Source organism: Wasmannia auropunctata, unplaced genomic scaffold (genome assembly GCF_000956235.1).
Source record: "Wasmannia auropunctata unplaced genomic scaffold, wasmannia.A_1.0 LD336027.1, whole genome shotgun sequence".
Taxonomy (NCBI): Eukaryota; Metazoa; Arthropoda; class Insecta; order Hymenoptera; family Formicidae; genus Wasmannia; species Wasmannia auropunctata.
In genome coordinates this window covers 261,957-276,864 of record NW_012026863.1, presented here as the reverse complement: position 1 = coordinate 276,864, position 14,908 = coordinate 261,957, and the positions used below count along the sequence as shown (strand labels likewise).

The following is a 14,908-nucleotide window of genomic DNA, read 5'->3' as shown; positions in this document are numbered from 1 at the left end:
TTATTGAAATACGATGAATTATATATGAATTGGTATATTATACATGAAACTATCCCTAATGTAATGGAAATATCGACAATTCGATTGTCAAGTAAAAACGACTTGCATTATGTTTTGCCGTGGGCCCTTACACTTTATAAAAACTTTATTGAGATCGTGAATTGTTCTTCTTTTTAAAGTATAAACTTCGTAATTTCTTTAATCGCACAAGAATTTGTCCACGATTTAGCACGACTCAGCAACTCGACCTAGCAATCCACTTCTGCGTAAATAATGTCACAAACTTCAGTCATTTTTTACGAGTCTCAAAGTACTTCTTCATTGCTTTTTTATCACTCTTTCTCTTTCTCTCTCTATCTCTTTCACGAAAACCTCGCGACATTCTTTTATACCTTGGCAACACGAAACCGTGCGACAACTAGCAATTGCTAGTTATCTTATCGCCTGCCATAAATATTTAATTCGGTCGACTCGGCTAGTTGTCTCCGCGAGACGCGAGAGAACTTTCGAAGTCCGAGAATACGGAACTGCTGAGCGATCGAATGGATATCGCGGGCGAATCAACTGTCGCGACAAACGTACACGTGTGGCGAAGGATTTCGCGGGACCGGGGCGGGAGGGGGAGGAGATCGTCTTCTAGGCAGGCGGTGAAAGGGCCTGCCCAATGGCGGGAGACTCGAGTCTGCAGTTACTCTTGACTTTTTTCGACTGGTTTCAGGCGTTGCCTCGATGCAAAAGCATTCTCTTGTTCGAAGTTCTCCCCCCCCCATCTCCACCCACCGATTCCCGTCGTAGTCGCGCTTTCCGTCTGAGAGCTTCGAAAACTTTCGGGTCTGAATACCATGGCTGCATTAAACATGAATAAACGATTTATGAGAACAGAACGGCTGGTAACGGGTTGGTGAAGGGTTGACGGCGCGCGGCAAAGCGATGGTCTAATAAAACGAGGCCGACGATATCATTGAACGGAGGTTCCTCGGATCCTCAGTCGTATACGTACGCGCGATCTCGATCCGCCTCGTTTATTCGCTGATAATTAATAATCGCCTCCAACGGTCATACATATCGTCGAGTTCTGCCGAGCTTCCTATCTGCTTTGTCATCGCTCCGGATAATAATTCTTTGACGATCGGCGGGTGTGGACCGGACACTCGCCTCGTGGTGCAAATAACCGATTAACCCTCTCGGCCATTCCGCTTCTTGGAACCTTTGATTTTCATTCCGCACGATCGATTACGGCGCGGCGGCGAAGTGAAACGAACGGGGTGTTAAAGAGCGGCCCCGAAGCCACAAAGTCATCGCGTGTGTCTCACGCACAAGGCGAGATGGAAGAATTTTCTGTTCCAAGAACCCTGTCCGCTAAAGAAGGGAAAACAGTTCGTATTTTATCGCGTTCTAATACGTTATTCCCCCGCGCTGTTCTCCAAGTGCAGGAGGAAATGCCGCAAGAAAAAAAAAAGGAATACATCAAACTGAAGGTGTGCGCGGGGAGGGGGCTGGGAGAATAAAAGGATTCAATTGAGCGCCCGCGAACGCAGCCTGCTTCTTGCGAAACGGGTTTCCGACGGAAACTTCGGGGGCTTCAAAGCGATCTCATTTCATGCGCTCGGCTCCGCCGCGGATTGCCGCAAGCTAATTTGCGAGCGTCAGCTGCGTATTTCTGCAACTATTCTGAGTTCCTCGCGGCGTTAACCCGCAGACGGCGGGACGTTAAAAACGGCCGATACCAAACGCGATGCCGCACTTTTTTCCCGCCCCTGGAAAGCCGCGCGCGCGCGTACCCGGTTACTTTTCGTCGTCCGCGGAATAATTAATCCGCGCGCGCGCTCGTAAAACTCGCCGTCGGGAACAACAAAACCAGGCGGGGCAGTCGCGTTCTTTTACGATTCTCTGAAAGAGGCATGTGTCCGCCGCCTCGCGCGTTACCTTTGTCGGGGCTGTGCGCGATGCTGCGAGGGAACGACTCTAGCATCTCGGGCGTACTATGCTCTCTCCCGTAGCATAATCTAATCAGCACATTAACAGGACGATAACGTTCGCTCGTAAATCCATGACTCGAGTAACGATCTTTCCACGTGCGCCAAACGCGTATATTTGACGCATCCGACGTCGTCCGGCGCGGTGTTTTTTGCTCGTATAGGTGCGAAACGACGCGAATTGTGACCGGCCATTAATTTTACCCCGCGTATCTTGGTGCTGCAAGATTCCCGAATAAATACTCCAAGCTCGTGTCGTAAAAATCGACAAACGTGCACGAGTCTAAGATGGTATTAAATTGCAATGCCGCGCCTCGCGCATTGTATCTGCCTCAAATGAAAATATCGCAAGTCGAATGAGAACCGGAAATATTATGCAAACATTATTTATTAATTTAATACCTTTATTAAATATGAAATAACAATATTTAAAAAATAAAAGTTTCAAATATATACGTATATATATACATATTTACTCTCAATTTTTGTATCAAGTGTATTAGTACATTACAATAATCATTGTAAATTATATTTGACGCAACTCTATTATTTTCGCAACTCTGCATGCAGTTCGAATACACTATCTCGCAGATCGTTTCGTACGAAATAAAAAAATTGTGCGTTCCCATTGGATGGCATCGTTTGTCGAATACCATTTATAGATGTAATTTCACATGCCAATATTCCATGTCGGTTATGGCCATCACTTGACTATCGACTCGTGACATCGTTTGCGTTGAGACTCTGCCATTTTACCAGCGATGTAGATATCACTCATCGTACTCTTTGTCGAAATGAAGCGCTATCGAATACCGATACTTTTGACTTGACTACGACTAGGACGAACCAAGTCTGAACTGGATCATTAACGTGTCCTTTCGTCCAATCGCGTCATCGTTGGCGCGCCATTACACGAGAAGCTAGGGCGCTGAAAAGTATATATCTGCATAGTAAAGTACAAAGCAAGAGCACCTTCGAGTTCTATCAGTATGACTTCCATATTCGCTCGTTACATTAGCGCGAGGAGCAAAAGAACGAAAGGAGTAAGTATATCTCCGGCTCAACGGAGGGACAGCGAAAGGTAAATGTCCTGTAAATGGAATGAAGAAAGAGACAAAATTGGAAGTAACGATACGACTTGTTTCTCTCTCGATCGTTAACCCAGACGGCAGACGGGCTGACATGAAAATTTCAGTCGATCTTGGTTGTGTGCGGGCGAGATAGGGGCGGGAGGAGGGCGGGAAGAGTGATTTTCGCCTGTTACTATGGGGAGTCATGTTGAAATATTTAACGACTCGATTGTTCATTCGTTCGGTGCGTGTCAAACAAACATAAAGCGACGCTTTTTCCGCGAAAAAAAAAACGTGGAATTGATAGCCGCATGCCTCGCAAAGCAATTGTGAGTTTTTGTCGTGTATCGGATATATCATAATGTACACAGCGGCGCAGCGTGAAATAATCCACACGCAGGTAGAAAGGTAGAAAGTGTAAGTGCTCTCGAGGATATCGACGTTCGCTCTATCTCGTCGGTTATCTCCCGACGTGAGGGATCGAGCCTCTCGTTCCTTTCCGAGTCTGTCCTTCATGAGATGGAGAAAAAACCGGAGAGAGTTCGCGGGTGACGCGGGCGAAGGAAGAGAAATGACGCGGAGGCCACCCTGCTATTTGTGCAGCGTGGCGGGAGGAGATGGAGAATGGCATGGCAGGAAACCCGGTGGTGCCACGACGGTGGCAGTGCATTTCACTTGTTCGAGGCATAAACTGGGACGGTAGACGTGCCGGTATGAAAATTTCAATCGGCTGGAGCGAAGTGTCGGCGGCGTAGCGCGCGAGCGGAGCGTCGGAGGAGGCGGCGTCGAGCGAAGGTGGAAGGTGGATGGTAGTGGCAGCGGTGGAGAGAGAGGCTCAGGTGGAGGCACAGGTGGAGATGGCGAGGAGGAGGAGGGAGAGGTGGAACGCGACGCGAGGGAGGATGAGGAGGGTAAAGTGGCTCTGGACCGTGTGGGTATATCGTCGTCTCTCTCCCAGTTTCTCGCCGGTTGATTCGCCGTAGCGGCACAGTCCTCTCTTCTCCGTCTTCCTTCCACTTGCCGGCGTACGAGGCCCTAGCCCGCGGCGAACTGCATAATTCATGGCCCTGCTACACACCGACCGCCGCCACCCCGGAGTACCCTCTTCCAGAGGGCCGCCGCCCGCCGCCCGCCCAACCCTCTTTGCGCCACCACCTTCCACGCTTCAACCTCCTTGCCATCAGGGTCAGCCTTAGTCGCGTGCATTGTACGTCACCACGTATGCGCGTGCTTGCCAGCTCTATGCATATAGAAGAACTTACGTGTGTACGTATATGCGTGTGTGCACAGCGCGGATAAAGTTGGCCCTGCGACGAGGGTATATATATACGCGCGCGCGTTCCTAACCCCGTGCACCACGCGCAGAATGTAGGCGAATATTTCGGCTGAGTTATGAACGGCACCCCCCGTTGAGGTAGCGCGGATGGTTAACGAGAGGAACGCCACGGGCGCTTTGACCGGTCTCGATAGCGTCGGGATGCCTGACAGAGAACAAGATTCGAAGATTGGAATAATGGATTTTTACGAGGCCACTGTCAGTTTGGACAAGTTTACGCGCGCCGTTGCTCCTTTGTTGCGCGTTTGCAGCCTTCACTCTTTTTCTTTCACGTTTCATCTCCGCAGCTTGTGCTGCCGCACGAAACGAAAGCACCAACGTTTCCCGCGGCAACAAAGCGTCGCTCTTAAATCAGAAACGTTGATATAATTATATAGAGTTTTTAATTACAAGCTTTGTGAAAAAGCAAAAGACAAAGGCGAAAGAGACAGTGTTAATCATCGTTCTAGTTTATGATTTATAAATTCTTTTCTAATTCACGTTTTCTTTTCTAATTCGGCTTGTGTAGAGTGTATACCACTGTATACCACTTGATACCGGTTGGGATTGTGGCGAAATGAAATACTGGGGTATAAATTTCAAACGCTTAATGCCACGTGAAATATATATCTCAGTGATGCGTGGACCCTACATTTAGATAGAATGATATATCTTAAAAGAAACGGTCGTGAATAATAACTCCGTTATTTTTGATGATGCACGAAATGTATCTACCAAATAAATATTATTGTTTCTAAGAAAAATGAAATTATATATATATTTTTTGCAAATAATAACTGTAATAATCTTAACAACAATAGATCTTAAGACGATATTTTTCGTAAACACAATTAACATAATCAATAATTCGAATATAATAGACTAATGGGAATCAGTGCGGTAATTATTGCGCAAAATTACAAATTGCAATAAATGACACAAGCTTATCCCATGTACATAAGTATATTTCCGTACGTTTTGGCCATCCTTCTGGCCATCCTCAGTGGTACATATATTAGTCACAGGGTCGGTATTATGTAGACCATATTTCCATCGTGTTTCAATTTATAAAATAACCATTTAGGTGCACAAGTAAAACAAAAAATGTTTAGTGTCTCAATAGGCGTCACATATCTAAAAAAAAAAAAGAGTATTAAAAGTCGACTGTGCTTCCAAGAGTTTAAATGATTCATTTGATGATTAAATTAATTCATCAAATGATTCATTTGAAAATTCCCATTAGTCTATTATATTCGAATTGTTGATTATTCATGGGAATCTTTTTAGTTTTTAATACAATTAATATATCCCGCTTTCTTCTTTAAAACTAAATAATAATAAAATGTTTATGATTCCCTTAGGGTTACATTTTCTTATATTCCCAACTTCTCTACAACTATAACAAACTCCAATTTTGCCACTTCCATTTGGCGATCGTCAACCAGAGACCGTGCTTCGATTTGCGCTGCTAAATGCCGTAGAGCACTGGCAGCGCATTTCAGAGCACCGGAATTCTGGGTGATTTTGAACGTGAAGTTTTGGCACAGTAAGCTGCCACGCAGCGCCTTGCGCCACGATCGCCCCAACTAAATAATAATAATAATGTTTTGTTTTCAAACGTTTGCTAGTCTTCAGGTACTTGTAATTGTTTTTCTTTATATCTTTTTAATTCTTATTAAGGTGGTTTTATCGCTCAACTCGATAGTGTGACGTTGTCACGTAAACGTCACACAATCGCATATGTACAGTCTAGATGCGAAATGTTTTTATTGAATTATTAGTCATATGGAGGGACTAACTTTTGACTGGGACTTGCTCGATAGAACCATCTTAAATGCTTATTAAATTTTTTCATAAAGTGGAAAGTTTTTTAATTTCAGTCGCATTCAGTCGTATTTCTTCTTTTTTAGTCGAATTAAGACATATATCGTATATCTGTTCTTGATGATACTTTGAATAATAATGATTAGTACTGATTGGACAATTCTCGACCATAACTGAATAGATAACGCGGTGATGTCGTCGTTAAAGTCCATCACATTAGCCGCCGAAGGCATGCTCGCGCTCAGGGTGCGATTCGTCCGGTTTGCACGTGTACACCAATCGAAAGACAAAGTGTGCACTCGAAGCAACGAAGCTGCACGAAATTAATACGAAACCGGCTTTAATCTACGAACGTATTGCGGTTCGAAGCGCAGGAAAGGCGGTGGAACGAGATGCAGATATCCCGAGGCAGGCACGGCCGGCAGCCGCAAGTCGTTTTCTCGTCCTACCGGCGAGAAGCGTACCGGTTCTTGCGCTGAATAAATGGGAGATGCTCTGCCATCTTGGGTTCCCATCGCTCGCGAAGATAAACATCAGTAGCAGCAGCAACAGCAGCCACAGCACCAACAGCACACGGTAGCCAGAGGGATCCTCGTAATTAGTCGGGCTTGCGTGTCTCTTCTTTTTCTCACGTTATAGAAACGCCGCTTCGAGAACTGCGACGCTCGATGGTGTCTGTTTATGAGCGAATGATCATCCGCGAGTCGATCAAAGCACTTTGAAGATCGCCGGATGGCCGAACGATTTCATAGAAACTGCCGTGCGAATTCCACAGACAGAAATACGCGAGCGGAAGGAGATACGGATTACCGCTAACTTCTGCGCTCCGAACGGAAAATACTGGAGTGTCAAAGAGCCGAGACTTATTACCGTAACTTTGTGAATTAATAAGATTTGGGTAACAAGTTGCGTATCGGTGGCAGGGCTTAAAGTTCATTTAAAGATGGATACCTTGATAAATTCAAAAAGTGACTAACTTCCCTCAAGTAATAAAACCGTAGTAAAAGCCAAACAAAAAACACGCTGGATAATAATAGCACGGAAGCCAATTTAATATAAAGCTATATTCAACTTGGATTTTCAATAAAAAAAAGTCCTCTAATATAATAAGTGCTGTGATACTAGTCCTACAGTCGTATCAAATTTAAAAAAAATAATGGACTTACAGCTTGTGTTTGCTTGTGTTAAAAAACAACAAAATATATAATCATAATGTGATTAATAATTTGTCACACTATTTCAAATATTTCTTTACCTTTATGTTATTTTATTAAACGGTGGTATAAAATAAACACCGCCTCTCGCAGATTCTCTCGCGTCGACGGCTGCGTCTTCAGGAGAGGGTCTACAAAAATAAGTCGCGGCGCGCCCCGGCAATTACGCGAGGACGACTTCGCCCGAGTTTTAATTTGCGCGAGCTCTCGAGACGCGTCGCGTATTCGTGTACGCGGTACTTTCCACGAATTCGCGCGCAAATTTATGCGCCCAAATGATGGAAACAGCGCTCAAAAGAGCACCTCGCTTGCCTCTCCTACACCCACCGTAAATCTCGTCAGCTAAGAATTGCGAGTTTCCTCGGGAAAGGCACTTTGAACGCAAATTTCTCGACTGGCCATAGGAATTCCTACAAAAAGCAATTTTATCGCCCGAAAATCCGCAAATGCGAAACGCACGTTTTTAAATCTATTGAATATTTGTTGAAGTTATATTTATTAGGCAAAAAAACACAATTTTCGTCACATTTTACAAATCGATACATACACAAATGAAAGTTTTTTTCTTTCATTCTCGTGAATGTTCTTAAACAAATTTTAGCGAATTAAGTATCTTTCGAAAACCTTATATCTCTCCTGTCATCTTACAAGAAGAATCCTTGTACGCGTGTATGCAGAATTTTTACCTTCCGGTCTTCCAAACTTTTTTTCCTCTGCATCGTCGAAAACTTTTCGACGAGAAAATGACGCGTTTTCCGCCACGGCTAAAGCCGTTGGCGAGCGGCGGCGGGATTCGAGCTTGGATGCGAATTTTTCGCCCGAACTCAAGAGTTCGTCGACGAACGGCGTTTAACGATCCGGAAACGTTGTAAGTGTGGAGATTAAAGTGTATTCGTACACGTAGCTGCGAACCTGTGCGGCAGCACTTTCGTTCCTTCTCCCATTCTCCCATTCACACCACCTTCGGAATGACACGTTGGGAACGGAGCCAAGCCGACTCTAGAACGTGCTATAGCTATAGGAATGCTCCCAAATGGGAATACTTCTTCTAGCTTTTAATTTAAGTTTGAATATCAAGAAAAATAATTATCTAGCCGAATAACACGAAGCACGCAGATAGCTCGTTAAAATATGTGTACAATTTTAATATATTTAAGTAAATATGATTTATAGATATAATTACGTAAAAACAAGTAAAGACAATGATCTAATAAAAATGTATAGTAAGTTAATTTTTACTCACAGCTCGTACTCAGTCTTTATAAATGATCATTATACAACTTGCAACTACAAGTGCAATAATACGATCAAGAGTTATATTCTTAAAAAAGAATTAATAAAAAAAAAGACAAATCGAGGTTATAATTTTCCACAAAAGGTAGAAAACTTCGTCAATATTTATTCTTCGTCTTTCTTAATAAAGCTTAAGGTATATATTTTGCTATTCTATTTATCAAGAATATGAAACAATCAAAGATATTTATTATAAATCTTTATGATTCATAAAGAATTTGACAGCTATTAGAGAAATAATTATACTATAATATATTTAGATCAAAATTGATGTGAATATAGGAACATGCAGGTTTTTTTATTTAAATCATAAATCTGACGTATGTACGTCATGAATGTGAGATTGATTGTCAAGATCTACTGAACTGTAGTCTCTCTTTTCTCTATCTTTCTTTCTCTCTCAAAACTGGTTTTAGTCGAGTTTCTTAACAGAATTATTATACATATAAATATGGGCTATAAAATACTGATTATACAGAGATTAGAATATAGAATACAGAGATTAGAAAAATCCGCTGTTACAAGCCTATGCTTTGTACGTATATCGAACGTAATCGAAGCGGCATGATTGATTCGCTGATTCGCTGAACAAATTCATGTGTATTCACTCGTAAAATACGCTCGTGAGCCGGTACAGGCGGATGTAGCTTTATCTGGGCCCCATCATTCACGTTAATTCCACTTAAGCACCGATGCACCTGGCTCGCGAGCTCAACGCGACGAGCGCACGATACACTCGGCAAAAATGAAGAGACGAATGCCATGCAAATCGAGCATTCGGAGCGCGCACAAGGGCACCTTATGCAGCGGCACACAGTGGAACCGAGTGGGCCGAACGCGGGGCTGCGTGCAGGCAGCTCGAGCGAATGAAAGATGGCAGTGTGCGTATTGTAGAAAGCTGGAACAAACGGGGCACTAAATTCGCATGATTTCTTCGTTCCGGAGGCGAAGGCCTCCGCGCGTGGTTTATCCGGACGTCGCGCTGGCGCCGATGTCGATGTTTGCGTTGGAATAAATAATCGACCAAAAACAGTTGAAAGAGGATTTAATCCGAGAAAGAGGGCACAAAAAATCTACCGTCTGCACGACGCGTAACGCCGCGCTACGCTCTTCCTCCTCGGAATGATGATTATCCAACGAAAAAAAAAAAGAAAAAGAAAAAACAAACGGACTGAGATAAGTGGGAGCGTATTAATAAATGCATAAGCACACTTCTTGCCTCAGGCAGAAGCGCATATCAATTCAGAAATGTCGACATAATCAAGTCTCCGTAATTACGGAGGAAATGATTAACTCTTTCTACTTAAAGAGCGTGCCTGCGAGGCATAAAGAGTTCAACGTTATTCCGCGAGTAAAGTCGTGCGAAATGCGAATCGATGGTGCAATTAATTCAGGCGAGTGCACGCGCGAGAGCGACTTATTTTCTCTCCATATAATTTTTATCTCTAATAGATTACATTTGGCATACGTAATGCAAGAAAGGACTTTCGAAAGGCGCTGTGCGCGGCGGACGCGGTCGCTGCAGGGAACGTATATCTCGCGTAGGCGAGACCATGAATGCCGCATTAGAGCGCGCGTGTATTTACGACGAGATTATCCACGGGCCTAATGATTAATTGTACGTCACGATTGATCTAATCATCGGCTAAGAAACGAATGCCGTGTCTCGTACACAATCGGCCGGAGCAAGCGGGGCGGTTAAAGGTTGGCTGCACTCTGTGACCTTAATTACTGTGTCGACTAATCGATCGCGTGCATTGTGATCGTACTAAGCTTGACACGGGTACCAGCATACGCAACCGCTTCACCGCTTGAATAGCGTCTTAATTACCGGCTGGATAATCCGATTCAGCCACTTTGTATAGGTATCGATAGTCTCCGGATCTCACAAGTCGAATATTGAGAATCGGAAAAGATTACGAAATCACCGAAGCGCTCTCCGGAAGTGACTCGAAGAGAGACAGCGTTTAAACAGTTTCCGTTTTGTTTCGATATTAATACGAAATTTATTAACAAAATTCAGGCAAAATTGTCTTAGAAGCTGCTAATATGAAATCAAATCTATTTGATGTGATATTTCAATTACGGAGGTGTCGTTGGCTTGATTCGAAAATCCAAAAGTAAATTCCTGAAATCCACGAATCCACGATCGTAGCGCGATATAAAACGCGCCGGTCGCCGCGTTTATCGCCACGGATATTTTCGTCGTGAAATAACGAGTCGCAGGGAGGGTTCTCTAAGCTCGGCAGATAAGCATCGGGGAACGGTCGGCGGTAGTCAAGGAACCCCATAACCCCCCCTTCCCGTTAATTAGCCAAAAAGTAAGGTCTCTCGTACGGTCCCCCTCGCTTTTCTTTCCTGCGCCACAACGGCACCGCCGCCGTGAATAAAGTACGGTCTCGCGTTCTCTCTCCCCGCGAAACCCACCCTCCCTCCCCCCTCCCTCCGAGTATCGCCCGACTATCCGGTATGTACGAGCCCTCTCGCATACGAGAGAAGAACCAGCCAAAGAACCCCACGGCGTTCTCCGCAGTTCTTTCTCCGGCTCGTGCAGCATCCTCTCTCTTTCCGTCTTCTTCTCTCGCGCCGAACGGCCGATCCTAATCTCGATAATGACGCGTAATGGCTGCTGGCGTGAATGTAGCTCTTTGTCCATGGCTCCTGTACCGGTCGTATATCTGTCCGGTACGAGAACCGCGCCATTTCACCCCGGCGAAAAGCACGGGGAAGGCCGAAACGGCCGTTTCCAGACTCTTTTTCTACGTTCACGTCGCGTCTCCCTGTCGGCCTCCTCGCCCCCTTGTTCCCTTCCAACCCTCTCCTGCCCCAATCTCTATGCCTGGCAAGACGCCTACTCGAGAATCACGCTTAATCACTCTGTTCTGCGTAATTTCAGGACCGTTTGTACGTGTGTGTGTGATTTCCTTTTGGAACTCTATTTTTGCAGAAGCGGTTATGAGAGTTCGATGACCACGGGCCCGCGGACCATCGACGCTACCATGGACTACCTGCAGACGTGCCTCATCTTTTACCTGCTGATCCTCTGCTTCTGCGGCGGACGTTCCATAGACATATGTGAGTAGACGTGTTAATCAAATCAAATTTGATGTAGCTTAAAACTTCGAATCGAATTCTTTACATATCTATCTACATAAATTTCCTTATTGGCATTAATGATGGCTTAAATATAATGACGATCGAGTCAAGGATCATTAAATTAATATATACTATAGAAATACTATAGAAAAAATAATCAACATCTCAAATATCAAATAATATAATCGGTCAAAAATTTCGAGTTAACTGATTAAGTGAACTGGTGGTACCTAAGATAGAAATGTAGCATTAACTATATTAGATAGTGTGGTATCTACCGTTCAACAACAGAGAGTCAATTCTTTTTTTGGGCAAGATCAGGAGATCGTGATGGGAGAGATCATGATTGAAATACGTGTTTACATCCGAGGCTATATAATTTTACCCCAAGGTGGATACCTCTTCCACCCGCCGCGGTTGCACTCGATAAAAACAGAAAGGCATCCCGGTGGCCTCCCTCGCACCGCATTGCCCTTTGCCTTACATTAAACCTCGGGCTCGGTTTCTACTCGGCTTGGTTTCCATCCCATTGACTCCGACGGCCCCAAGCCACCCTCGTGTCAGGTAAACAGGGCGAGAAACTTGCAAAGTATCCGCCAAGAGTTCCGAAGTCAGCTCCGCGAAAGGCTTTTAGGTACTCGTTCGTGAAATCGAGCTCGAAACTTACGTATACGGGACGTATTTCGCACCCGAAGAATTTCTCGAGCAAGATCGAAAGATGGATCATGATGGTCTCTCGATTTGGTTGCACTGCACAATGCGTACCATCCTTTTCCCTGGATGAGTGAGTAGATTCAAGTTACACCGAGCGCAAAGTTTTCAAAATGCGGACTTTGCGTCACGCAAGCACGAGGCTTGTACATAATCATTTTGACATGATGTGACTTTCATTTGCGAAATTAGACTCAGAAGAGGTCTTATTATGCAATGAATATTTAAGAGTTACGAAACAAGAGTTACAGCGGTTGCGCTCGATGAGTCGTTGACAACTTTATAAATGATAGTAGTAGGTATAAAGTTTGTAAGTGTACAGTAATCGGCTTATACTTGAACGCTAAATATATCCGTGCAACGGGAACGTACTAAATCAGGAAAGTCGATGTTAACTCTTCTAACTCTTGGAATCTATGCGGCGTACTATTTGACCTCAAAGCCGATACTTGGGCTACCTTTGATCCTGCTTATACTTACACTTGAGCATGCCGCTGTAATCCTGGAAAACAACTATATAGCGCAAACTTCGCTAATTAAATTCTATCTGGTTATCAAAGCAGCTCAACATAATACTTTGAAATAACAAATGGTGCAGCGATGATTAAAGCGGCATTCTGTACGAAAGAAATTGCATCTTGCTACCAGATGTAATTTAACAGCATAGTCAAAATAAAATAACAATCTGTTAATTAATTGTCAACCGATAATAAAAGCATCGAGCTAAATTTCATAGCGTTCTTTGTAAAAAAAACTGAATCGAAAAGTCCTGATTTTTTCTATAATGCTCATTGAAGTGATCACTATTGAAACTAATTACTGTTTTCTTCAGCATTGTAAAAAAATGGTTCAAGACTTTTCGATTCAGTTTTTTTACAAAGAATAACACAATGTAATTAGTGCAGAGTATTTAAATTACATTCTGTATATCGTATTTCATTCATTCTTTTTTATTCGCGCGTAAAAGAAGCAGGACACGACGTATTTCGAATTCACTCGACCGTACTTGGAATCCAATAGAACCGCGCTTCAAATACCGGTCGCCGAAAGATGCATAGAGGCGTCCGGGCGTAGGTGGATCGGCATGCTCTGCATAAGAGGAGCACCGAGCGAGCGTCGAAATATAAATAGCCCCGTACGAAAGTTGGAAGGCGACCGAAGGGGAGACGATTACGATCCCCCTCCCCGCGGTGACTGAACTTGTACATTGAACCGCGTCGGTAAATTCGCGGTTGTGTTAAGCGAGCCGGTCAGCTGTGGCCGATCGGGGCGAGCCGAAAGGGGTCCCCGAGCAGTTGAAGCGCGCATAAATTGCAATGTTAATGTTGCCGGCGATACATAAACATGTTGCACGTCGGTAGGATTGTGGTGCTTGCGCGCACTGCACACCCTCTAGGTGCCCGCTCTCTGCGTGCGTGCGTGCGTGCGAGGGCGAGTTCGATTTTGTGTATACCGAGGGCGGTTGTTGGTAAACGGTGTGCGCACATATAGACGCGTGCCTAGACGAGAGTAGCCGTCGCCGTTTGCGTGTGTATTAACGCGCCCGCGCGCGTCCCGCACGTCGGTGTCGCGTAATTGCAGGGTAGACGAGCGAAAGTGTACGTGCATGCACGGGACGAGTGTGCTGGAGAGCCAGAGTGATAGGATAGGCAATTGTACAGATGCGTCATCCGGGAGGGATGTATCTGACGTAGCGAGATTTAACGCGAGCGACACATGTGGCGAACGATCGCTCTTTTTTTTTGCTTTTTTTTGTTTTTTGCATTCCGCACGAGACTCATTGTTAACAGCAACTACAATGACACGCAGCTAGTGGTGAAACAGAGTGTACAGGATATACGCCGATATGTGACTCATTCTCTAAATAAATTACGAACGTGTACACGCGAGCGCATTAATTTTAATAGTTGTAAATTAATACGTGCGTATACATAATGAAATGAGCGTATATACATAATGATAACGCGCCCGCGTTGTGTTTGTCGCATCGAGGACACATCGAAAACAGGCGGCAGAAGTGTGTACGGGGGAGGAAAACCGTCACGCAACAGAGCCCTCCCCGGCGTTATGACATTGTCATCCCTCTGTTACCCTCTCGGTCCTCAGCCCTCCTTTCCAATTATCTACGGATCCATTAGGCCCTAGCGTGATGGTGACGAAATTATTGCTGCGGAGTCTTCAGCGTATTAACATAACAATGCGGCAATTAACGCGTTATTGCCCTTCGTCCACGCTCTATCGCCAACCCGTGCGACGTTAGCAAAGCAGAGAATGTTGTTTAATTAGAAAAAGTGATTTTCAAATTAAAGTGATATGAAAATCCTCGTTACCCTCGCTTCAAACATGACAAATACAAATGATAAAAAACGTGTTGGAAAGAATGTTACATGTAAATTGAACAAATTCAAT

General features: G+C 44.4%; 1 protein-coding gene and 1 long non-coding RNA gene across 2 annotated transcripts in view; one reads left to right on the top strand and one right to left on the bottom strand.

Moving 5' to 3' along the window:
- LOC105452617 (discoidin domain-containing receptor 2-like) overlaps positions 1–14,908 on the top strand; it is a 92,638-nt gene that overhangs the window by 56,389 nt on the left and 21,341 nt on the right. The window contains exon 2 of the mRNA XM_011693892.1: positions 11,640–11,767. Within this exon, the coding sequence (XP_011692194.1) occupies positions 11,659–11,767 (109 nt within the window). The 5' untranslated portion in view covers positions 11,640–11,658. The remainder of the gene's footprint in view (positions 1–11,639; positions 11,768–14,908) is intronic.
- On the bottom strand, positions 7,877–9,774 carry LOC105452616. Its single transcript, XR_974762.1, has 2 exons — positions 8,643–9,774; positions 7,877–8,398 (listed from the first exon to the last, which is right to left on the bottom strand). It is a non-coding gene; the product is annotated as an uncharacterized LOC105452616 (long non-coding RNA).